At 40.3% G+C, this 20,615-nt stretch overlaps 1 protein-coding gene across 2 annotated transcripts; it reads left to right on the top strand.

The window, feature by feature from the left end:
- Positions 1–2,192: 2,192 nt before the first annotated feature.
- On the top strand, positions 2,193–20,048 carry ABRAXAS1 (abraxas 1, BRCA1 A complex subunit). Of its 2 annotated transcripts, XM_007537493.3 has the most exons (9): positions 2,193–2,308; positions 6,030–6,120; positions 9,458–9,494; positions 10,821–10,887; positions 12,329–12,522; positions 14,276–14,395; positions 15,591–15,675; positions 18,376–18,487; positions 19,332–20,048. In XM_007537493.3, exons 1-9 carry the CDS (start codon positions 2,222–2,224, stop codon positions 19,769–19,771), a joined length of 1,233 nt encoding a protein of 410 aa, XP_007537555.1. In that variant the 5' UTR covers positions 2,193–2,221; the 3' UTR covers positions 19,772–20,048. The 2 variants fall into 2 exon arrangements, with proteins under 2 accessions (XP_007537555.1, XP_060043728.1); XM_060187745.1 differs by lacking the exon at positions 6,030–6,120.
- The last annotated feature ends 567 nt before the right edge of the window (positions 20,049–20,615 follow it).

Raw genomic sequence — 20,615 nt, 5'->3', positions numbered from 1 at the left:
GGAGGTTCAGGCACGACAGTCTGTTTGTAGAACCATTATGCTGTCTATCTTTCATCCCAACCAATTTTCTTTATTCTGGTTTTATTTGATATACTTGGCTACTAAACCATGCTAAACAAAATTGGTATATGGCAGCGGACATACATTCTTTTCCTTTACTCAAGCAAGACACCTAGTGGCTTAGTCATAGAATGAATATCATTACTTACTTACTTTCCTGGTGGAAGAAATGTGATGTTATTGTCGATCACTACTTCCACAAAACTTTGTGTAGATTTGAGTTTTTCCCTATTTGAAAGAAATGTAATTTAAAAATATTAATTGGGGCCAGGTGGTGGCGCACCTGGTTGAGCACACATGTTACAATGCACAAGATTTGAGTCCCTGGTCCCCACCTGCAGGGGGAAAGCTTCACAAGTGGTGAAACAGTGCTGCAGGTGTCTGTCTCGCTTTCTCTCTATCCCACCCTTCCCTCTCGATTGCTGGCTGTCTCTATCCAATAAATAAAGGTAATAATTTTTTAAATAATATTAATCTATTACTGCTGTCTTTTTCTGTGGTCTGTTCTCATGTGTTTTTTTTTTAATTGAGTAAACATTTTCCTGGAATAATTACAGAATTTAATAAAAGAAAAATCACAACACCATCATTTCTCCTGTGGCATTTATCACTTTTTATTTCATTTTATGATTGCCACTGGAAATACTTTTGTTGATTAGAGAAACAAATGTTTAAAACGATGTGCTTGGCAGCCTAGGAGGTCATGTAGGGGTAAAATGTTGAGAGTCTCAAGTATGAGGTCGTGAGTTCAATCCCTGTTACTGTATGTGTCAGAGTGCTGCTCTGGTTCTCTCTCTCTCTCTCATAAATAAATCTTTTTTTTTAAACAATGTTCTTAGGTCAACAAAGTAGCATTCCTCCCACTCCCCTAATCATTTTTCCTTTTTTTTTTTAAATATTTATTTATTCCCTTTTTTTTTGCCCTTCTTCTTTTATTGTTGTAGTTATTGATGTCATTGTTGTTGGATAGGACAGAGAGAAATGGAGAGAGGAGGGGAAGACAGAGAGGGGGAGAGAAAGATAGACACCTGCAGGCCTACTTCACAACTCCCCTGCAGGTGGGGAGCCAGAGGCTAGAACCAGGATTCTTAGGCCGGTCCTTGAGCTTCACACCATATGTGCTTAACCCGCGGCGCTACCGCCCAACTCCCTCCCCTAATGACTTTTATCAAGTGTCCCAGTACCATACAACTATACCTATCATTAAACTGCCTATCTTTTGAAATCTGTTGTAATGCTCTCTAAATTAACCTGTTCTTAATTTTCTTTTTTTTAATACTTACTTTATTTACCTCATATGAGATAAAAGTTTCGTATGAAAGAAGTCAGAGGCCCATTCCAGTAAACGTGCCACCAGAACCAAAGAGGAATCTCAGGTACATGTTTTAGCAATTGAGCTATTCCCCAGCAGTCCTCAATTTTCTAAAAGAAAGCAAATACGTTAAAAAAAAAATCCAACTTCTCTCTCCCTCTCCCTCTATGGAGTCAACATCATAGGCAGAATTTGGGAAGAGTGCATGAAAAGGATATGAATATTCTACAGTTTTTAATGGCGATCACATATACTTCAAAACTCACAAAGATGACCTAGCCATTCATGCGGCTGCACTGTTCTTGTCAGCAGCTTTCCTTTGCATGTTCGCAACCAATAAACCAGCAGCACCTCATCCCCAAAGTGAGCCTCCTGGAGCTCGGCACAGGTGCCCCCACCCAGGAGCGCTTAGGACAACGTCACCTGCAAGGTAGCAGCGTCCTCTAGCGCCCAGCGGGGGAAGTCCCCCCAACCTGGGTCGCCAGTGGCTCGGGTTAATGTCCTGGCGCAGCTGCTGCTGTCAGTGCACCCACCAACGCGCCGCCAGGGCTCCGCCTCTCTCCCGACCCCTACCCTGCCCACCACTTTCTCGACCCCGCCCACCCTGGCCCAGCACTTCACTAGCATAGCCCCGCCCACCACTCGCTCGATCCCGCCCCTCAGTCGCCGGTCCCGCCCACCAGTGCTCGACCCCCGCCGTGGCCCCGCCCCTCACTCGCCCGGCCGCTTCCGCCACTCACCAAGCCCCGCCTACCACCCGATTGATCCCAGCGCCCTGGCCCCGCCCCAATTCTCCGGCCCCGCCCACCGCTTGCTCGGGCCCGCCTCCTCACGCGCAGCAGCGGCAGCATGGAGGGTGAGAGCACGTCGGCGGTACTGTCGGGCTTTGTGCTGGGTGCGCTAGCTTTCCAGCATCTAAGCACCGACTCGGACTCGGTGAGACGGGGCGGACCGGGGCGGCGGTGCCCCCTGCGGACGGCGGCCCTGCCCGCGCCTCTTCCTGCCTCTCTTCCCCGCGCCGGGCGGCTTCCGGGAGCGCACAGGCTGCCTTTGCGAGATGGGGTGCGCCCTGGGGCGCTCGCTTTCTTTTGAGACTGTAGTGGGAGAAAAAGCTTATTCGGGAATAGCGGACACTGGTTTTGTTTGCATTGGCATCGCATTTATTTTTAAAGCCTTCGCTAGTTCCCTTTCTTGTGCTTTCTGCTATGACTTATGTGTGTATAGGCCTATGTTCAAGTAGTAGCTAGCTTCTGCCTAGGTTCAGAAACCTTTGGATGAAGTTAAGTCTTTTTTTTTATATATATACATTCAGTGTGCAATTTCTAAAACTTGAAGGAAAAAATTAAAGCACTAGAGCTTTCATCCTAGCGTCTTAGAATGAGAGCTTCTTTTTTAAATATTTAATTTATTCCCTTTTGTTGTCCTTTTTTATAGTTCTGACATTTTATTAAGTTTTTATATTTATCAAGCCATGGATTTATAGGGAGTGGGTTCCAGCAGCTCTGGTTGCTTTCCATTGGTTCTCACAAAGTGTGCTTCTCTGGGTGGAGCAGGGTGGCACTTCAGTTGAACCCAAGTCCCCTTCTCTTTGGCTTCCTTTTTTTTCTGATCATTTTCCTTCAAACGTTTCAAGAAGCTGTCTCTGCTCTTAGAGTGCTTAATATGCTCAATACGAACATTAATTCTCTTGGCAAGAATCTTGCCCTTTTACTTCTTTGTTTACAACAATGCCAACAGCATGCTGGGTAACATTGTAGACTCTTTCAGTTTTGCCATGGTAACATCTGTGGGACATTCCTTTTTGAACAGCGCCCATTCCCTTTATAACTATAATACCACCTTTTTATTGTTTATTATTATTATTTTTTTAGATAGGACAGAGAGAAATGGAGAGAGGAGGGGAAGACAGAGAGGGGAAGAGAAAGACAGACACCTGCAGACCTGCTTCACCCACTGCGCAACCTCCCGACTCCCAATATCACCTTTCTTATAGATCCGCATATATGTGGCCAAAGGAACCGCATATATGTGGCGAAAGGAACAACTCCATGTTTTCTAAAAGACCTAGAGAACATATAGCGGGGTTCCTCTCCTCTTTCCCTCTGTGTTAGTCATTTTGGCGATTTACTGTGTGCAGTCTCCAGACGACCCCAGAGCACCGCCTCCGTAGCCACCAGGCTACAACCAAAGTTGATAGAACACGCCGGGCGCCTGGAGCCACGCAGGAACCGTACCTTTGTTGTTGTTGTAGTAGTAGTTACTATTGTCATAGTTGTTAGATAGAACTGAGAGAAATGGAGAGAGGAAGGGAAGACAGAGAGGGGAGAGAAAGACACCTGCAGACCTCCTTCACCACTTGTGAAGTGGCTCCCCTGCAGGTGGGGAGCCAGGGGCTGGAACCAGGATTCTTATGCCTGTCCTTGCATGTTGCGCCACGTGCACGTAACCCGCTGTGCTACCGCCCGACTTCCAGAATGAGAGCTTCTAACTTGCACATAGTTGGAGACTGCCACCAAAGCTAAATGCTGTGTCCATTTTCTTTTTAAAATTTCTTATTTGTTGTTGTAATTATTATTGTTGTTATTGATGCCCTCGTTGTTAGGGCAGAGAGAAATAGAGAGAGAAGACAGAGGGGGAGAGAAAGACACCTGCAGAAGACCTGCCTCACTGCATTTAAGTGACTCCCCTGCAGTTGGGGAGCCTGGGGCTGGAACCAGAATCCTTAGGCGGGTCCTTGGTGTTTTGCACCACTTGCACTTAACCCGCAGCGCTACCGCCCGACTCCGTCTTTCATTTTCTAACATAACATCTGGCCCAATCCATTTAAGATCAGAATTGATCTCTTTCATGTAGCTAATTTAGTTTTAGATGGAGACAGAATTTTAGGTAGAAGCAGTCAAGGAGAAGACAGCACTGGAGCTACAGCACTGGACGCCTGCTCCTGCATGTTATGCACGTTAACTAAGCTTGTAGGTTAACAACTAGCAAGTAGACAGTTATTTAAGATGTGTGTAACTGTGGAAATTATTTTTTGGATTATCTTAGTGTATCCATAAAACAGAATGGCTTCTTAAATTCTCTTGATCTTAAGGGACTAGCTTTTGGAAAATATCAGTGTCAGATCCTTTTTTAATTTAATTTTTTGTTGGTTTTTTAAAAAATATTTATTCCCTTTTGTTGCCCTTTGTGTTTTATTGTTGTGGTTATTATTGTTGTTATTGATGTCATTGTTGTTGCATAGGACAGAGAGAAATGGAGAGGAGAGGAAGACAGAGGGTGGAGAGAAAGACACCTGTAGACCTGCTTCACCATTTGTGAATTGACTCCCCTGTATGTGGGGAGCCTCGGGCTCGAACAATTATCATCTTTTTAAATTGTAGACTAGTACTCCATTGAATATATATCTTGTAACTTTTTTATCTAGTCATCTGTGAATGGTCATTTATCTGCTTCCATTCCATGGCTATTGTGAATAATACAGCTATGTTCCCTCAAATTAGTGTTTTCATGTCCTTTTTATTTATGCCTAGGAGTGGATCATAAGGTAATTCCAGTTTTATTTAAAATACTGTTTCCCATAAGGACTACAGTTAGTTTGTACTGATAACAACAGTGTGTCAGAGTTCTTTTTTCTCCACATCACACTTGGCATTTCCTTTTTTTGTTTATGTAGGCCCAGGTGTGGCGTGGAGTCTCAACATAGTTTTAATTTACATTTCTATAATGATAAGAGGGATTTGTTTACATATGTATATGGGCTATTTTTTTAATACAATCTATTTAGATCTCTGGCCCACTTTTAGTAAGTTGTTTTTGTTAACTGAGCTGTATGATTTCTGTATAGATGCTTGATATCAATACCCCATCGATGTATGATGTGCAAATGTCTTTTCCCAATTACTGGGTTGTCTTATCCTGGATGTTTTTAATGTGTAGAAGCTTTTCAGTTTGATGCAGTCCCATTTATTTAACCCTTCTGCACACACATCTTTGATGTTTCATTTATATTTTCTTTTGTGGATGGTATAGTTTAAGGTCTAATACCCAGGTGTTTGACCCATTTTGGTGTATGGTGTTAAGTGGTTGTCTAGTTCCATTTTTCCTTTTGCACCTGATTTTATTTTATGTGCTCCCAATACATTATAAAATAAAATACTTGGGAAATGGAGATAGCAAAATCGTTCACTTGGACAGTGTGCTGCTTTGTCATGCATGTGAGCAAGGCCCAGACCCCACCACACTGAAGGAAGCTTTAGTGTTGTGCTCCTCTCTCTGGCTCTCTCTTTCTCTGAAAGAAAAAAAAATCTTGGAAAATGGTGTTTAAGTGACTGAATGGCTATTTTATCACTGTATTTAAAAAAAATATTTATATTTTCCCTTTTTGTTGCCCTTGTTGTTTTATATTATAGTTATTATTGTTGTTGATGTCGTTAGATAGGACAGAGAGAAATGGAGAAAGGAGGGAAGACAGAGGGGGAGAGAAAGGGAGACACCAGCAGACCTGCTTCACCGCCTGTGAAGCGACTTCCCTGCAGGTGGGGAGCTGGGATCCTTACACCGGTCCTTGGTGCTTTGCGCCATGTGCGCTTAACCCACTTTGCTACCACCGACTTCCTATCACTGTATTTCATATGCTGCTTATTTCTGTTTTCCATAGGAAGGTTTTCTCCTTGGGGAAGTGAAAGGTGAAGCCAAGAATAGTATAACTGATTCGCAAATGGATGATATTGAAGTTATTTATACAATTGGTGAGTCAGTTATTTCTTTGTGTCTTCTATTTTTAATAGCTTATGCTAAAATAGGTCAGCATAAATTTCAGCTGTTAAAACATTTGCTAAGTGTGAAAGTCTTAAAAATAATAAGCCATGACTTATTTACCAAGCTATGACTTCTATTTTTGGTACTACAAAATAGTATTAAAAAGGTAGGGAAGACAGCATATTGGTTCTGCAAAAGACTTTCATGTCTGAGGCTCTGAAGGTCCTAGGTTCAATCCCCAGCACTACCATAAACCAGAGCTGAGCAGTATTCTGGTGAGAGGAAAAAACAAAAAAAAACACACAATATTAAAATTAACATTTTATAGATCATATATATATATTAATTTATTTAAAATATTTTATTTATGAGAAAGATAAGAGGAGAGAAAGAACCAGACATCAGTCTGGTACATGTGCTTCTGGGGATTAAACTTGGGACTTCATGCTTGAGAGTCCAATGCTTTAGCCACTATACCACCTCCCAGACCATTATAGACTATATATATTTGTGCCTTTGAGTGTATTCTGAAAGTTAACTTTCTAGAAGTAGGAAATCTTACCTTGAGGACTGCTTCTTGGAAAAGTCCTATCTTAGATTCTTCAACCTTATATTCCAACATCTAAGTCCTTATATTCCAACATTTGAGTCCCCATGTTCTTACCAACAGGAGGTACCATCAAGTCTTTTAGTATTTGCCAATTAGCTACATTTCTATTGGGCTATTTTGCCTTTTATTTCCATTTTTTAAATTTCTCTGTTGGGGATTAATAGTCTACAGTTGACAGTAAAATACAGCAGTTTGTACATATGTAACATTTCACAGTTTTCCACATAACATTTCAACCCCCACTAGGTCCTCTTTCACCATCACGTTTCAGGACCAAAACCCTTCCTCCACCCCAGTCTTTTATTTTGGTGCAATATATTTTGCCTTTTCCTATTGATTTTTTAATACTACAACTGAAGGTAATTAAACTTTTACTCTATATGTGTTTATACAGTATGTAACTTTAATTTGTTAATGTCTTTTCCTGTTTTGACAGGTATTTTTTACAAGTTTTATTTTTTAATACATTTTTTTTTAAATGAGAGAGAGATATATAAAGACAGAAATACCAGGGCACTTATCAGCTCTGTCTTTATGATGATGCTAGGGACAGAGCTTGGGACTTCAGAGCCTCACGCACATAACCTTTTGCATAATCAGTGCTATCTTCCCCAGCCCTGACAAACTTTTTAAACAAGCCCTTAGGACTTTATTTCCTAATTGGAATTGGCATACTGCCCAAAGTTATCTAACATATTTGGAGGAATTTAATTATGCAGCCATTTATTGAGCAACTAACTATTGTGCTAGGAACCATGCTGAGTTTTAAGGTATTAGGTAGGTGCTATAGATATTTATTTACTCAAATTTATTTGAAATTTTTGGGTTACTTTAAAAGCAGGTAAAACCTCAGTTCTGACAAAGTAATACATTGCTTTAACAAGATATTTATCATATTTGATAATTCCCCTTGTCTGTCATAGAGTTTAACATGTTTTGGTGGATGTCATTTCTTTAAAGGTTCGTTTCACCAGATAGAGAAGATCAAGGAAATCACACAGTGGTTGAAGCAAAAACACTTTTATGCCTGAGATAAATACAAAGAAAGAGTAGACAACCTTAGGGCCTCCTGCTTCAAGTTCAGTGCTCTGCACACTAACTACATCACCTCCTTAACTGTTTCCTAATCATATTGATAAGGGAAAAAAATTGTCAGGTGGGGGTAGATAGCATAATGGTTATGCAAAGAGACTCTCAAGCTCAGGGATTCAAAGTCCCAGATTCAGTCCTCCCACCACATAAACCAGAGCTGAGCAGTGCTCTGGTCAAAAACAAAACAAAACAAAACAAAACAAAAACAGCCATTATTGAATGAAACATTTGAGGCTTCTGTACACTATACAAACTGTCTCTTAAAGCTGAAAATTCTAAGAGCCTGTTAACTAATTTGAGGATTGGCTATCAGTTACAAACACAATACCTGTTCAGTATTTTGTTTTGATTTTTTTTCTCAGACAGGATCTATCCCAAAACAGAATACATTTGCTAGAAGAAAAATGTCTGGGGCCAGTTGGTGGCGCACGTTACAGTGCTCAAGGGCTCAGGTTCAAGCTCCCATCCCCACCTGCAGGGGAAAGCTTTGTGAGTGGTGAAGCAGGGCTGCAGGTGTCTCTGTCGCTGTCTCCTCTATTACCACCTTCCCTCTCAATTTCTGCCTGTCTCTCTCCAATAAAGATATTAAGAAAAAAAAAAGGCTTAAAAATCCCGGTTCGAGCCCCTGGCTCCCCACCTGTAGGGGTGTCGCTTCACAAGTGGTGAAGCAAGTCTGCAGGTGTCTTATCTTTTCCTCCCAGTCTGTCTTCCCCTCCTCTCTTGATTTTTCTCTGTCCTATCCAACAATAGCAATAACAACAATAACAGTAACAACAAGGGCAACAAAAATGGGAAAAATGGCCTCCAGGAGCAGTGCATTCGTAGTGCAGGCATGAGCCCCAGTGATAACCCTGGAGGCAAAAAACAAACAACAGAAAAAAAATTTTAAATATCTAATGAATTTTCACTTTTCCTGCATAGATGTCATATTTAAACTGACTAGAGAATAAAACTTATCTCTATTTATTATTGGATAGAGACAGAAATTGAGAGGGAAGAGGGAGACAGAGAAAACAGACAGAGACACCTGCAGCCCTGCTTCACTACTTGTGAAGCTATCCCTCTGCAGGTGGGGAACAGGGGCTTGAACCCAAGTCCTTACACACTAGTGTGTGTGCTTAACCAGAGTGTGTACCACTGTCTAGTGTGTGTGCTTAACCAGAGTGTGTACCACTTTTAAAAGATGACTTTTTTCCCCCTGTAGTTAACTTTGATAGATCCTTTATGAAACAACCACTTGGAATAACAAAAGAAAAACCCCTTTAGTAGCTATTTTCATCAATTGGGTAAAAAAAAAAAAAGCGGGGGGTTTCTACAAACTTTTAAAAACTGAATGAAAATAAATCAGTTTGAATTTATCTTTTGATATGTGGTCTCTATTTGGGTTTAAAACAATTTAGAAGGAATAGTGTTTGAGTTACAAATGAGACTTTCTGTCAAGTCTCACTACACCACCCACTTGGCTGGGCTACTTAATTTCTTACCTCATCTTTAAAATGGAAGGACTGATAACATCTGTCTCATTCTTAAGGTTAAATAATGTAAAATGCTTGAACATGGCATGTTCAAAACACATTATTCCAGTTATAATTAAGGTAATTGTGGCCAAAATTCTTCTTTTCCAGACATTCAGAAATACATTCCATGCTATCAGCTTTTTAGGTGAGTAGTTAAAGAACATGTCAGTGATCAGTGATCCATTGTAAAGATTCTTCTCTGCATGTAATTTGTTAAATTAACAACATATTTTAGTTATAGCTATACAAGGTGGTATTAACTAATAAGAGAATTTCCACCAAAAAAAAAAATTCACTAGTAACCCTAATAATTCTCTGCATTGATGATTGATGTCCTTACTTTAGCTGGTCTCCACTGCCTTCCCAGATGGATGCCAGTGTTCCTTGAGGATTGCTTTTCCTTCTCATACCCAGTTACTTCATTGCACAATATAAACTCAGCAAAGGAGTCAGGTGGTAGCGCAGCGGGTTAAGTGCAGGTGGCACAAAGCGCAAGGACTGGCGTAAGGATCCTGGTTCCAGCCCCCCGCTCCCCACCTGAAGGGGAGTCGCTTCACAAGCAGTGAAGCAGGTTTGCAGGTGTCTCTTTCTCTCCCCCTCTGTCTTCCCCTCCTCTCTCCATTTCTCTCTGTCCTACCCAACAACAACAGCATCAATAATAACTACAACAATAAAACAACAAGGGCAACAAAAGGGAATAAATAAATATTTAAAAAAATCTCTAGGGGCTGGGTGGTGGCACACCTGGTTGATTGCACATGTTACAGTGTGCAAGGACCCAGGTTTGAGTCCCTGGTCCCCACCTGCAGGGGGAAAGCTTTGCAAGTGGTGAAGCAGGGCTGCAGGTGTCTCTCTCTCTCACTCTCTCTCTATCTTCCTCTCCCCTCTCAATTTCTAGCTGTCTCTATCCAATATAATAAATACAGATAGTTAAAAAAAAATCTTTAAACTCAGCAGCACATCCTCCTTCCTCAGCAGCAGTCCTGTTGTTGCCATCAATGGTCCTTCTCTGGGCCCCAGAACTGGCAGAGTCGTACACAAAACAGTGTGTTCACCAAAGCTTAAAATAATTATCTTTTGACTCTTTACAGAAAAACTGCAAGAATTTCTGCTATATTTATTTTAGCACTTCATCTTATGGGCAAGTGGATATATGGATTTGTTCTTTTTTAAAAATTATCTTTATTTATTTATTGGATAGACAGACAGAAATTAAGAGGGAAGGGGGGGGAGATAGAATGGAAGAGACAAGAGAGTCACCTGCAGCACTGCTTCACCACTCATGAAGCTTTACCTCTGCAGGTAGGGACTGGGGACTTGAACCTGGGTCCTAGCGCATTATAACATGTACGTTCAACCAGGTGCACCACCACCTGGCCCCTATGGATTTGTTCTTAAGAAACTAAAAGTACAATTAAAGTCATTCGTGTTTTTAGTTTATTTGAAATGCCTTTGATTTTGGCTTTTACAGTTTTTACAATTCTTCTGGTGAAGTAAGTGAACAAGTTCTGAAGAAACTGTTATCAAGTGTCAAAAAGGTATTCCCCGATCTACCTTTTCTATTCTAGTACTATTTGTATTTTCAGCTCCTAATAAAACATGTACACCTTGGAAATCACATTTAAAGATTTGTCATCATTTTGCTCTTTAAAGCTAGTGACCAAAGACTTATACTTTCCAGAAATTCAGTGGGTTGCTAGGAAAGTAGAATAGCCATTGGTATTATCTTGTTCTTGTACATCTCTGGACTTGCTCTAATATGGATCTCTTTTTTCTATACTTTTCTTTTTAATTGATTAATTTTTTTATCAGAGCACTGCTCAACTCTGGCTGATCATGGTGCAGGGGATTGAACCTGGGACTTTGGAGCGTCAGTCATGAGAGTCTCTGCATAGCCATTATACTATCTACCCCCACCCTATACTTTTTTTTTTTACCAGAGCACTAGTCAGCTATGGCTTATGGTGGTGTGGGGAATTGAACCTGGGACTTCAGAGGCTCAGGCAAGAGAGTTTTTGCCTAGCCGTTATGTTACCTACCCCCCGCCCCCGGGCCCTTACTCCCTGTATTCTACCATACCCTTCCCAGTACCATTTATTCTAGGACTTAAATCTTCTATTAAGTTACATAGCTGCAGTAACTATTTTTAAAGCACTGGGACAATTTCCTATACTTCCCTATACAGACACCATAAAGAAAATCCATAGAAAGTTTTTTCCCCTTTAATCTGTAGAGTAAAATTGTAGTCCAGAAATTAGAAAGTAATTTAACTACAAGTCAGTTTGCTTATTTTACAAAAGAGAAAACATAAGGAAATGGGGCCAGGTGGTGGCACCCCTGGTTGAGTACACACATTACAGTGCAAGGACTAGGGTCCAAGTACCGCAGTCACCACCTGCAGGGGGGAAGCTTCACAAAGGGTGAAGTAGTGCTGTAGTTCTTTTTTTTTTTTTTTCCATATATATATATATATATTTTATTTATCCCCTTTTGTTGCCCTTGTTGTTTTATTGTTGTAGTTATTATTGTTGTTGTCGTCGTTGTTGGATAGGACAGAGAGAAACGGAGAGAGGAGGGGAAGACAGAGATAGGGAGAGAAAGACACCTGCAGACCTGCTTCACCGCCTGTGAAGCGACTCCCCTGCAGGTGGGGAGCCGGGGTTCGAACCGGGATCCGAACCGGGATCCTTATGCTGGTCCTTGTGCTTTGTGCCACCTGCGCTTAACCCGCTGCGCTACAGCCCGACTCCCCAGTTCTTTTTTTTTTTCTCTTTCCCTTTCCCTTCTTCCCTCTCAATTTCTCTGTCCCTATTCAAAACAAAAGAAAATCTTTTACTTACATATGCCCAGAACCTTACAAAATACTGAGAAAACTACTTTTTAAGGCTGTCAAACTTATTATGGTAAGACACTTAATAAATGTGACAAAGATGGTATACACTTTTTTTGTTTGTTTGTTTGTTTTACATTTTCTTTCAGGATGTGGTTGGTTGGTACAAATTCCGACGTCATTCAGACCAGATCATGACATTTAGAGAGAGACTGCTTCACAAAAACTTGCAGCAACATCTTTCAAGCCAGGAGCTTGTTTTTCTACTAGTAACACCAAGTATAGTAACAGAAAGCTGCTCGACTCATCGGTTGGAGCATGCCTTATATAAACCTCAGAAGGGGTAAGTGTTAGCCAGTCATCTGGTAACAGGAAAACGTGCCTAACATTCTTGTATTTTTTGCAGTTTGCTGAATAGTTTTGTGTATTGTTGCATTAGGTTGTCACAATAGTTCTCTGAAGTCAGTCTTATCACTTGGTCCTTAAATGAAGGCCTGATCAAGAAGTTAGAAGCCCAGTATGGAACAATGTTTTGTTTCCGATATTAAAGATTTACTAGTCTTTACTACAAAAAAAAAAAAAAGTCCTCTAGATACAGATAGCTGAAAGATAAATGTAGAATGCCGGGGCCCCCAACCTGCAGGGGGATCGCCTCATGGGAGATGAAGCAGGTCTACAGGTGTCTGTCTTTCTCTCCCCCTTTCTTCCTGTCCTCTCTGTTTCTCTGTCCTATCCAACAACAACCACAGTAATAACAACAATAATAACAACAATGATAAACAATAAGGGCAATAAAAGGGAAAAAATAGCCTCCAGGAGCAGTGGTAGTACAGGCACTGAGCCAATTTTTTTTTTCCTTTTTAAAAAATTTCTTTATTGGGGAATTAATGTTTTACATTCAACAGTAAATATAATAGTATCTACATGCATAACATTTCCTAGTTTTCCATATAACAATACAACCCCCACTAGGTCCTCTGCCAGCCTCTTTGGACCTGTATTCTCCTCCCCTCAACCCACCACAGAGTCTTTCACTTTGATACAATACGCCAATTCCATTTCAGGTTGTACTTGTATTTCCTTTCTGATTTTGTTTTTCAACTTCTGCCTGAGAGTGACATCATCCCATATTCAGCCTTCTGTTTCTGACTTATTTCACTTAACATATTCCCTTTTGTTGCCCTTGTTGTTTTATTGTTGTAGTTATTATTGTTGTTGTCATTGTTGGATAGGACAGAGAGAAATGGAGAGAGGAGGGGAAGACAGAGACGGGGAGAGAAAGATAGACACCTGCAGACCTGCTTCACCGCCTGTGAAGCGACTCCCCTGCAGGTGGGGAGCCGGGGTTCGAACCGGGATCCTTATCGGTCCTTGTGCTTTGCACCACCTGCGCTTAACCTGCTGCACTACAGCCTGACTCCGGAAGTCACCATTTTTTATAGCTGAGTAATATTCCATTGTTATATATATACTACAACTTGCTCAGCCACTCATCTGTTGTTGGACACCTGGGTTGCTTCCAGGTTTTGGCTATTACAAATTGTGCTGCCAAGAACATATGTGTACACAGATCTTTTTGGATGGGTGTATTGGGTTTCTTAGGATATATCCCCAGGAGAGGAATTACAGGATCATAGGGTAGGTCCATTGCTAGCCTTCTGAGAGTTCTCCCCACTGTTCTCCACAGAGGTTGGACCAATTTACATTCCCACCAACAGTGCAGGAGGGTTCCTTTGACCCCACAATCTGTCCAGCATTTGCTGCTGTTACCTTTTCTGATGTATGACATTCTCACAGGAGTGAAGTGGTATTTCATTGCTGTCTTTATTTGCATTTCTCTGACAATCAGAGACTTGGAGCATTTTTTCATGTGTTTCTCAGCCTTTTGGAGCTCTTCTGTGGTGAATATTCTGTCCATGTCCTCCCCCTATTTTTGGATGGGGTTATTCGTTGTCTTGTTAACCGAGCCAGTTCTTGATAATGCATCAAAATGAGCTCAAACTCCTCATGGGTTGTTCAAACATTTTCATGGAACATGGTAAGTAAAATAAGTGCCAACCGACACTTTTTCTTAAACTTGTATTTTATTTCTGCAGACTTTTTCACAGAATCCCTCTAGTGGTAGCCAACCTGGGTATGTCTGAACAACAGGGTTATAAAACCGTATCCAGCTCCTGTATGTCTGCTGGTTTTAGCAGAGCCGTGAAAACACACAGGTGAGATTCCTCAGCTGCTTCCCTGCTAGTTATTGTCGTTCACTTTTTAATACTTTGTTACACAACAGCATGATAAAAATGTAAGGAAGTATCACTCAAGTAAATGCCCTATTTTTTACTTTCTGTTTCTTTTTAGAATATGTCAGTTGAAAAGGAATGTTTCATATCTTCATATTTTAATATATTCTTGAATAAAATTAGCTAGCCTCAAAACAACTAGTCCAGGTTTTTGTTTCCTAAGGCAGCATATATTAAAATAGCATTATTAAAAAAAAAGAAACAAAAAAGATTTTAAAAAAATGAGACTTTAGGGAGTCGGGCAGTAGCACAGTGGGTTAAGCGCACGTGGCGCAAAGCACAAGGACTGGCATAAGGATTCCAGTTCGAGCCCCTGGCTCCCCACCTGCAGGAGCGGGAGTCGCTTCACAAGCGGTGAAGCAGGTCTGTAGGTATCTTTCTCTCCCCATCTCTGTCTTCCCCTCCTCTCTCTATTTCTCTCTGTCCTATCCAACAACGGCGACATCAACAATAACAGTAAAAAAAAGGTAACACAAAGGAAATAAATGCTTAATAAAAAGAGACTTTAGCCAACACACACGATAACATACAACTTTTTTGCTTTTGTTTAAGGAAATGTGAGAAATAACATTGATAATATAGGATACTTTTTACGAGAGTATAAAGTTTATGAAAATAAGGACTAGATTCTGTTTTTGTTTTCATAGTACATAGTGGCATATTTATGTAAATTGAAAGCCACATTTGATTGATTCTAAGTTGCACACATTTACGTTTGTCTTAAATTGGGGTGGATGTTTTACAAACCTTGTGCTATTAACATTTCTTTTCTTCATGGCATATAAAATGTTTCTCAGTAATGAATTAAATTCAACAAATATTTTTTAAATGCCAAGAAACCTTTCTTCCTCCTCCATAGCCTTTATTTTTTTACTTAACCTCTTTTCAAGCCTGGCAGTGGTACTTAGAAGTTAAAAAAAGTTTCTTGATGTAAAAAAAATGAACGAGGTTTTCCTGGTAGATTTTGACGTGTACATGTAGGCTTGTCAAAATTATTTTACAAAGCCTGTAAAAGAATCTTTCATCATTCCTCAGCTATATACAGGTCTTTTGGTTGTACAGGTATAGTAAGCTATCTATACTAGGTTTGTCTAAGGAAATGGTAATTTTTTTACAGCTCTGAATTTTTTAAGGAAGATGGATCTTTAAAGGAAGTACAAAAGATAAGTGAAATGTATGCATCTTTACAAGAGGAATTAAAAGTAAGTGATTATTTCAAACACTTAAAGACACTTCATATTATAATGCTCACAAACTTTTTGAGTATAGTCTGGCATTAAGTTTATAATTTCATATTAATCTGATTCAGTAACAAAGACATAAAAATGTCTCAGTGGCCTAAAAATAAACCAAAGTTAAGTCTTATTTACATAATAGCTCAGCTACAGCTCTGTTATAAACATCTTCATTTTAGGATCCAGGAGTGTATGTGTAAGACATTGTTCTTATGACAAGGGAAAAAAAGAGCAAGAGAGCTGGTAGAAATTCAGAATAGCTCTTAAAAGTTCTGCTCAGAAGTGGCATGCTATATCCATTCACATTTCATGGACTACTGCATGTTACAGAGAGATAGGCAGGAATTTGTAATCCTACTTTAGGATAAAAATGGAAGCAAGTATTTGGGAACAAAGCAATTAACCACAGTGCCAACTTCTATTGTATTTTATTATGTTAGTTTGGGTCCTTTGAGAATTAGGCATCAAGATGGGATTAGATATGCAGCGATTTATTGGGCCTGAGAAGAATCAAGGGGAGTAGAAACAAGCAGAGAGACTTACGTTGTTGATTCTGATGTCTGAGAAAGGAAGTAGAGAACAGAGGATGATGGGCTAGAAAGACCTTTAGATGACAAGGCCAGAAAATGCTTGGTCAGGAGGATGGGGGAGTGTGTGCAAAGCTGCACACTACAGGAGGGGACTTGGACTGTTGGTTGTATGTTCAGTCACTGGCAAGGGAAGCCTGGCCTAAACACCAAGTAGACTCAAAGGAGAGTAGCAAGGGCTGTCAGACAGCTGCTTTTTCCTCAAATGAGATCTGAACACTTTATATCCCATTTTATCCTCTTCAGAAAACTGCTCCTTTATTCAGAGTGAAGCCATATTTCCATGGCTACTGTTGTCATTGACACACCACAGCAAAAGAAACGGAGTTGATCTATTTTATTTATTTTAAATTTTTAAAATATTCTTTATTATTGGATAGAGACAGAGAAATTGAGAAGGAGAGGGGGAGATAAAAAGGGAGAGGAGACAACTATAACAATGCTTCACCACTCATAAAACTTTTCCCCTGCAGGTGTGGGGACCAGGGCTTGAACCTGGGTCCTTGCACACTGTAATGTATGCACTTAACTGGGTGCACTACCTCCTGGCCCGAGTTGATATATTTTAAACATCACTGTTATTATACATTATTGACAACACAGAATAGCCAGTGCACAGCTCTTGCATCTTCTGGTCAAGAAATTAGCTGTTTGCCAGCCACCTATATAATGCCTCTGTGTCAGCTAGGTTGCAAGTTGGTCAACAGGTGCTGGCAATAAACAGGCAAACACCCAAAGAAATATTCATTATTACTGCCGGGAGTTGGGTGGTAGCGCACCGGGTTAAGCTCACGTGGCACAAAGCTCAAGGACCGGAGTTAAGATCCCAGTTCGAGCCCCCGGCTCCCCACCTGCAGGGAAGTTGCTTCACAGGCGGTGAAGCAGGTCTGCAGGTGTCTATCTTTCTCTCCCTCTCTGTCTTCCCCATCTCTCTCCATTTCTCTCTGTACTATCCAAAAACAACGACATCAGTAACTACAACAATAAAACAACAAGGACAACAAAAGGGAATAAATATTTAAAAAAAATTTATTACTGCCACCCAGTTACTTAAAGTTATTTTTCTTTTATTTGGTATTATACAAATTAAGAAACACCATCTTCTAAGATTTTAATATAATCTCAAGATAAGTCACTGAGTCGATGTTAGGAATTCAAAGTGCTGATATGTAAGGTCAGCTTGCAAAAAGTAATTTTATAGCAATTCAAACCTTGAATATAGATCTTTCATAATGGCAAAACAAGTCGTTTTCCATTGTGTGCATGAGTCTTTCTCCCTCTCCCTCCCTTTCTCTCCCTCAAGATACCACAGCACTCAAGCTTCCCACAGCACGTAGGGCCCTCAAGAGACCACAGAACTCAAGCTTCCCATAGCACGTGGGGACCGAGCTCAGACCTGCTGACACACATAGCAAAGCAGTGCACTGTCCAACGGAGCTATTTTGCCAGCCTCACTTTCCTTTCTACTTACTGTCAGTTTCTTAATGTTAAATTCATACAGTAGCCATGTATCTCTTAAAAGTTTTTAAAAAATATTTATTTATTCCCTTTTGTTGCCCGTGTTTTATTGTTATAGTTATTATTGATGTCATTGTTGTTGGATAGGACAGAGAGAAATGGAGAGAGGAGGGGAAGACAGAGGGGGAGAGAAAGATAGACACCTGCAGATCTGCTTCACCGCCTGTGAAGTGACTCCCCTGCAGGTGGGGAGCTGGGGGCTCAAACCGCGAATCCTTATGCTGGTCCTTGTGCTTTGTGCCACATGTGCTTAACCCCCTGTACTACTGCCCAACTCCCAAAATAGTTCTTTTTTTTTAAATGACTTGATTTTTTTGACTTTCTGTGTTATTGAGGAAATAGCTGGTAAGATAAAGCTGTGTATAAATGGAAAGCTAACATGTCTGAAAAAGATTTTATAACTTAAATGGCACCGATAAAGTTCCTTCAGAAAATAGCAAAATAAACAATAGAAGCAAATATTTGACATTATGTACCTCACAGCACATTGCATTATTGGGGAGTTTAGACTGTAAGACACAACTTGGAGTTTCACTATGCCCTTCCATTATTTATTCTGCAGAGTATATGCAAAAAAGTAGAATATAGTGAGCAAGCAGTAGAGAAACTGCTGAAGGATGTAAACAGATTAAAACAAGAAATTAAAAGAAAACGAGCACAAAGTAAAACAGCACGTAAGTATAAAGTTTATACATCAATACAATCTATTTTTTTAATATATTTTCCCTTTTGTTGCCCTTGTTATGCTATTGTAGTTATTATTGATGTCGTCATTGGATAGGACAGAGAGAAATGGAGAAGAGGGGGAGACAGAGGGGGAGAGAAAGATAGACACCTGCAGACTTCCTTCACCGCCTGTGAAGCGACTCCCCTGCGGGTGGGGAGCCGGGGGCTCGAACAGGGATCCTTCTGCTGGTGCTTGACCTTTGCACCATGTGCACTTAACGCGCTGCGCTACCCCTGACTCCGTTCTTTTTTTTTTTTTTTTTTTCCTCCTTTTTTTTAACCACAGCACTGTTCAGTTCTGGTTTATGGTGGTGTGAGGGATTGAACCTAGGAATTTGGAACCTCGCACACAAGAGTCTCTTGGCTTAACCGTTACGCTATCTACCCCTGCCCTCTGTCAATACTTTTCCTACAAAGCAGTTTCACCAAATTTGAATTTTGGATGAAGTAGCTGAACTAATGAGTTTGTCCACCTTGGGATTGAAAGTAATTGTTTGATCAATGTTAAACAAAGAGCATGGTAGTTCACTGTTTTGTTCATGGTAAGGAATATAGCTTTAATTTTCTCCTCAGATATTCTGGAATATAATTTAGAATTATGTAATTTTTTTCACTTATAAGTCTCATGCCTGAGGCTTTGAAGTCCCATTCAGTCCCCCACACCACAAGCCACAGCTGAGCAGTGCTCTGGTTAAAAAAATAATAATGATAAAGATTGCCATATTTGATTTAACGGATAGTTATAAAAAATTCTTTAAAAAGTATTTTATGTTAAACTGCTTTTTTGTTTAGGAGAGAAGAATGTACAAAAAGACTCTCAGGAGAATGTTTTGCTTTGTCAAGCTTTACGGACTTTTTATCCAGATTGTGAATTTCTTCATTCAAGTGTTATATCCTTGACAGATAGACACATTTCTAAATCTACTTGTAACACCAAGCATGAACTCAGTATGGTCGACAGCCTAACCTTAATGGTAGAGTACAGTGACATTCCTGAACCTAGTCCAGCTAAAATGAGCGCACTTCAAGAGACTAAGTGCAGAGCTCTCGACCCAGCTAACGAGTGGCAATTCAAGAGGGCGCGGCTGTCAGAGACACCAAGCAAACTGTCTAAAACAGATACCAGTAGTGGTAACCAAGAGAAAGCATCCACAATAAGCAGCCCGGAAACAGATGAAGAGATTGAGAAAATGAAAGGTTCTGGTGAATATCCAAAGTCTCCTACATTTTGATCCTTTATATGGCCAAAGAGGCTGGAGGGTAAAACCAAACATTTCTGTTCCGCTATTTGCAGATATTGATACACAGATAAACTCTTGCATGTTTTAAGAAATACCTTTAAAAAGTCAGATGATTTTATTGTAAATCTTTTTTTCTTTTGTTTCTTTGAAAACTTGAATAGCTTTTCTTTTAATTGTACAGAATTGAAAAAGAAACTGGTCTTCTTTTTTTTTTTTATAAATCTCAGTTTGAATGCTTTCATTAATAAAGCTGGTAGTTTTAATTATAGTACATGTGTAGTGCAGCAGGTACAGTAATCTCTTCCTATTTCAGACTCCTCTACACACAGTTGAGTGAATCCAAAATCTGAGTGCAGTGCAAGTCTGGTAATGAACTTTATTTGAGACCAACAGCTGATCAACTAGCTGCAAAGGTTATAGTGGGATTTGGAAATGACATACAGATACTACTTATAAGTGTCTATCACAGAGATTTAAGTTTTAATGTAAAAAAGATGTATATGTTCATTTGTTAGCCTTTTTGTGGTAGGGCCAAGAAGCTTTGTGCAACAAGTCCAGTGAATGGAGTTCTTATGTAAATCGCTCTTATTACTTAATCTTTACAATTCCCAGTTTGTTTCTGTAAAGAATCCAAAAGGGGGGGCAGGTGGTAGCGCAGCGGGTTAAGCACACATGGTGCAAAGCTCAAGGACCAGCTTAAGGATCCCAATTTGAGCCCCTGGCTCCCCACCTGCAGGGAACTCACTTCACAAGTGGTGAAGCAGGTCTGCAGGTGTTTATCTTTCTATCCCTCTATCTTCCCCTCCTCTCTCCATTTCTTTCTGTCCTATCCAAC

Source organism: Erinaceus europaeus, chromosome 3 (genome assembly GCF_950295315.1).
Source record: "Erinaceus europaeus chromosome 3, mEriEur2.1, whole genome shotgun sequence".
Lineage (NCBI taxonomy): Eukaryota > Metazoa > Chordata > Mammalia > Eulipotyphla > Erinaceidae > Erinaceus > Erinaceus europaeus.
Note: the sequence above shows the minus strand (reverse complement) of the source record. Positions and strands in the feature narration are given on the sequence as shown.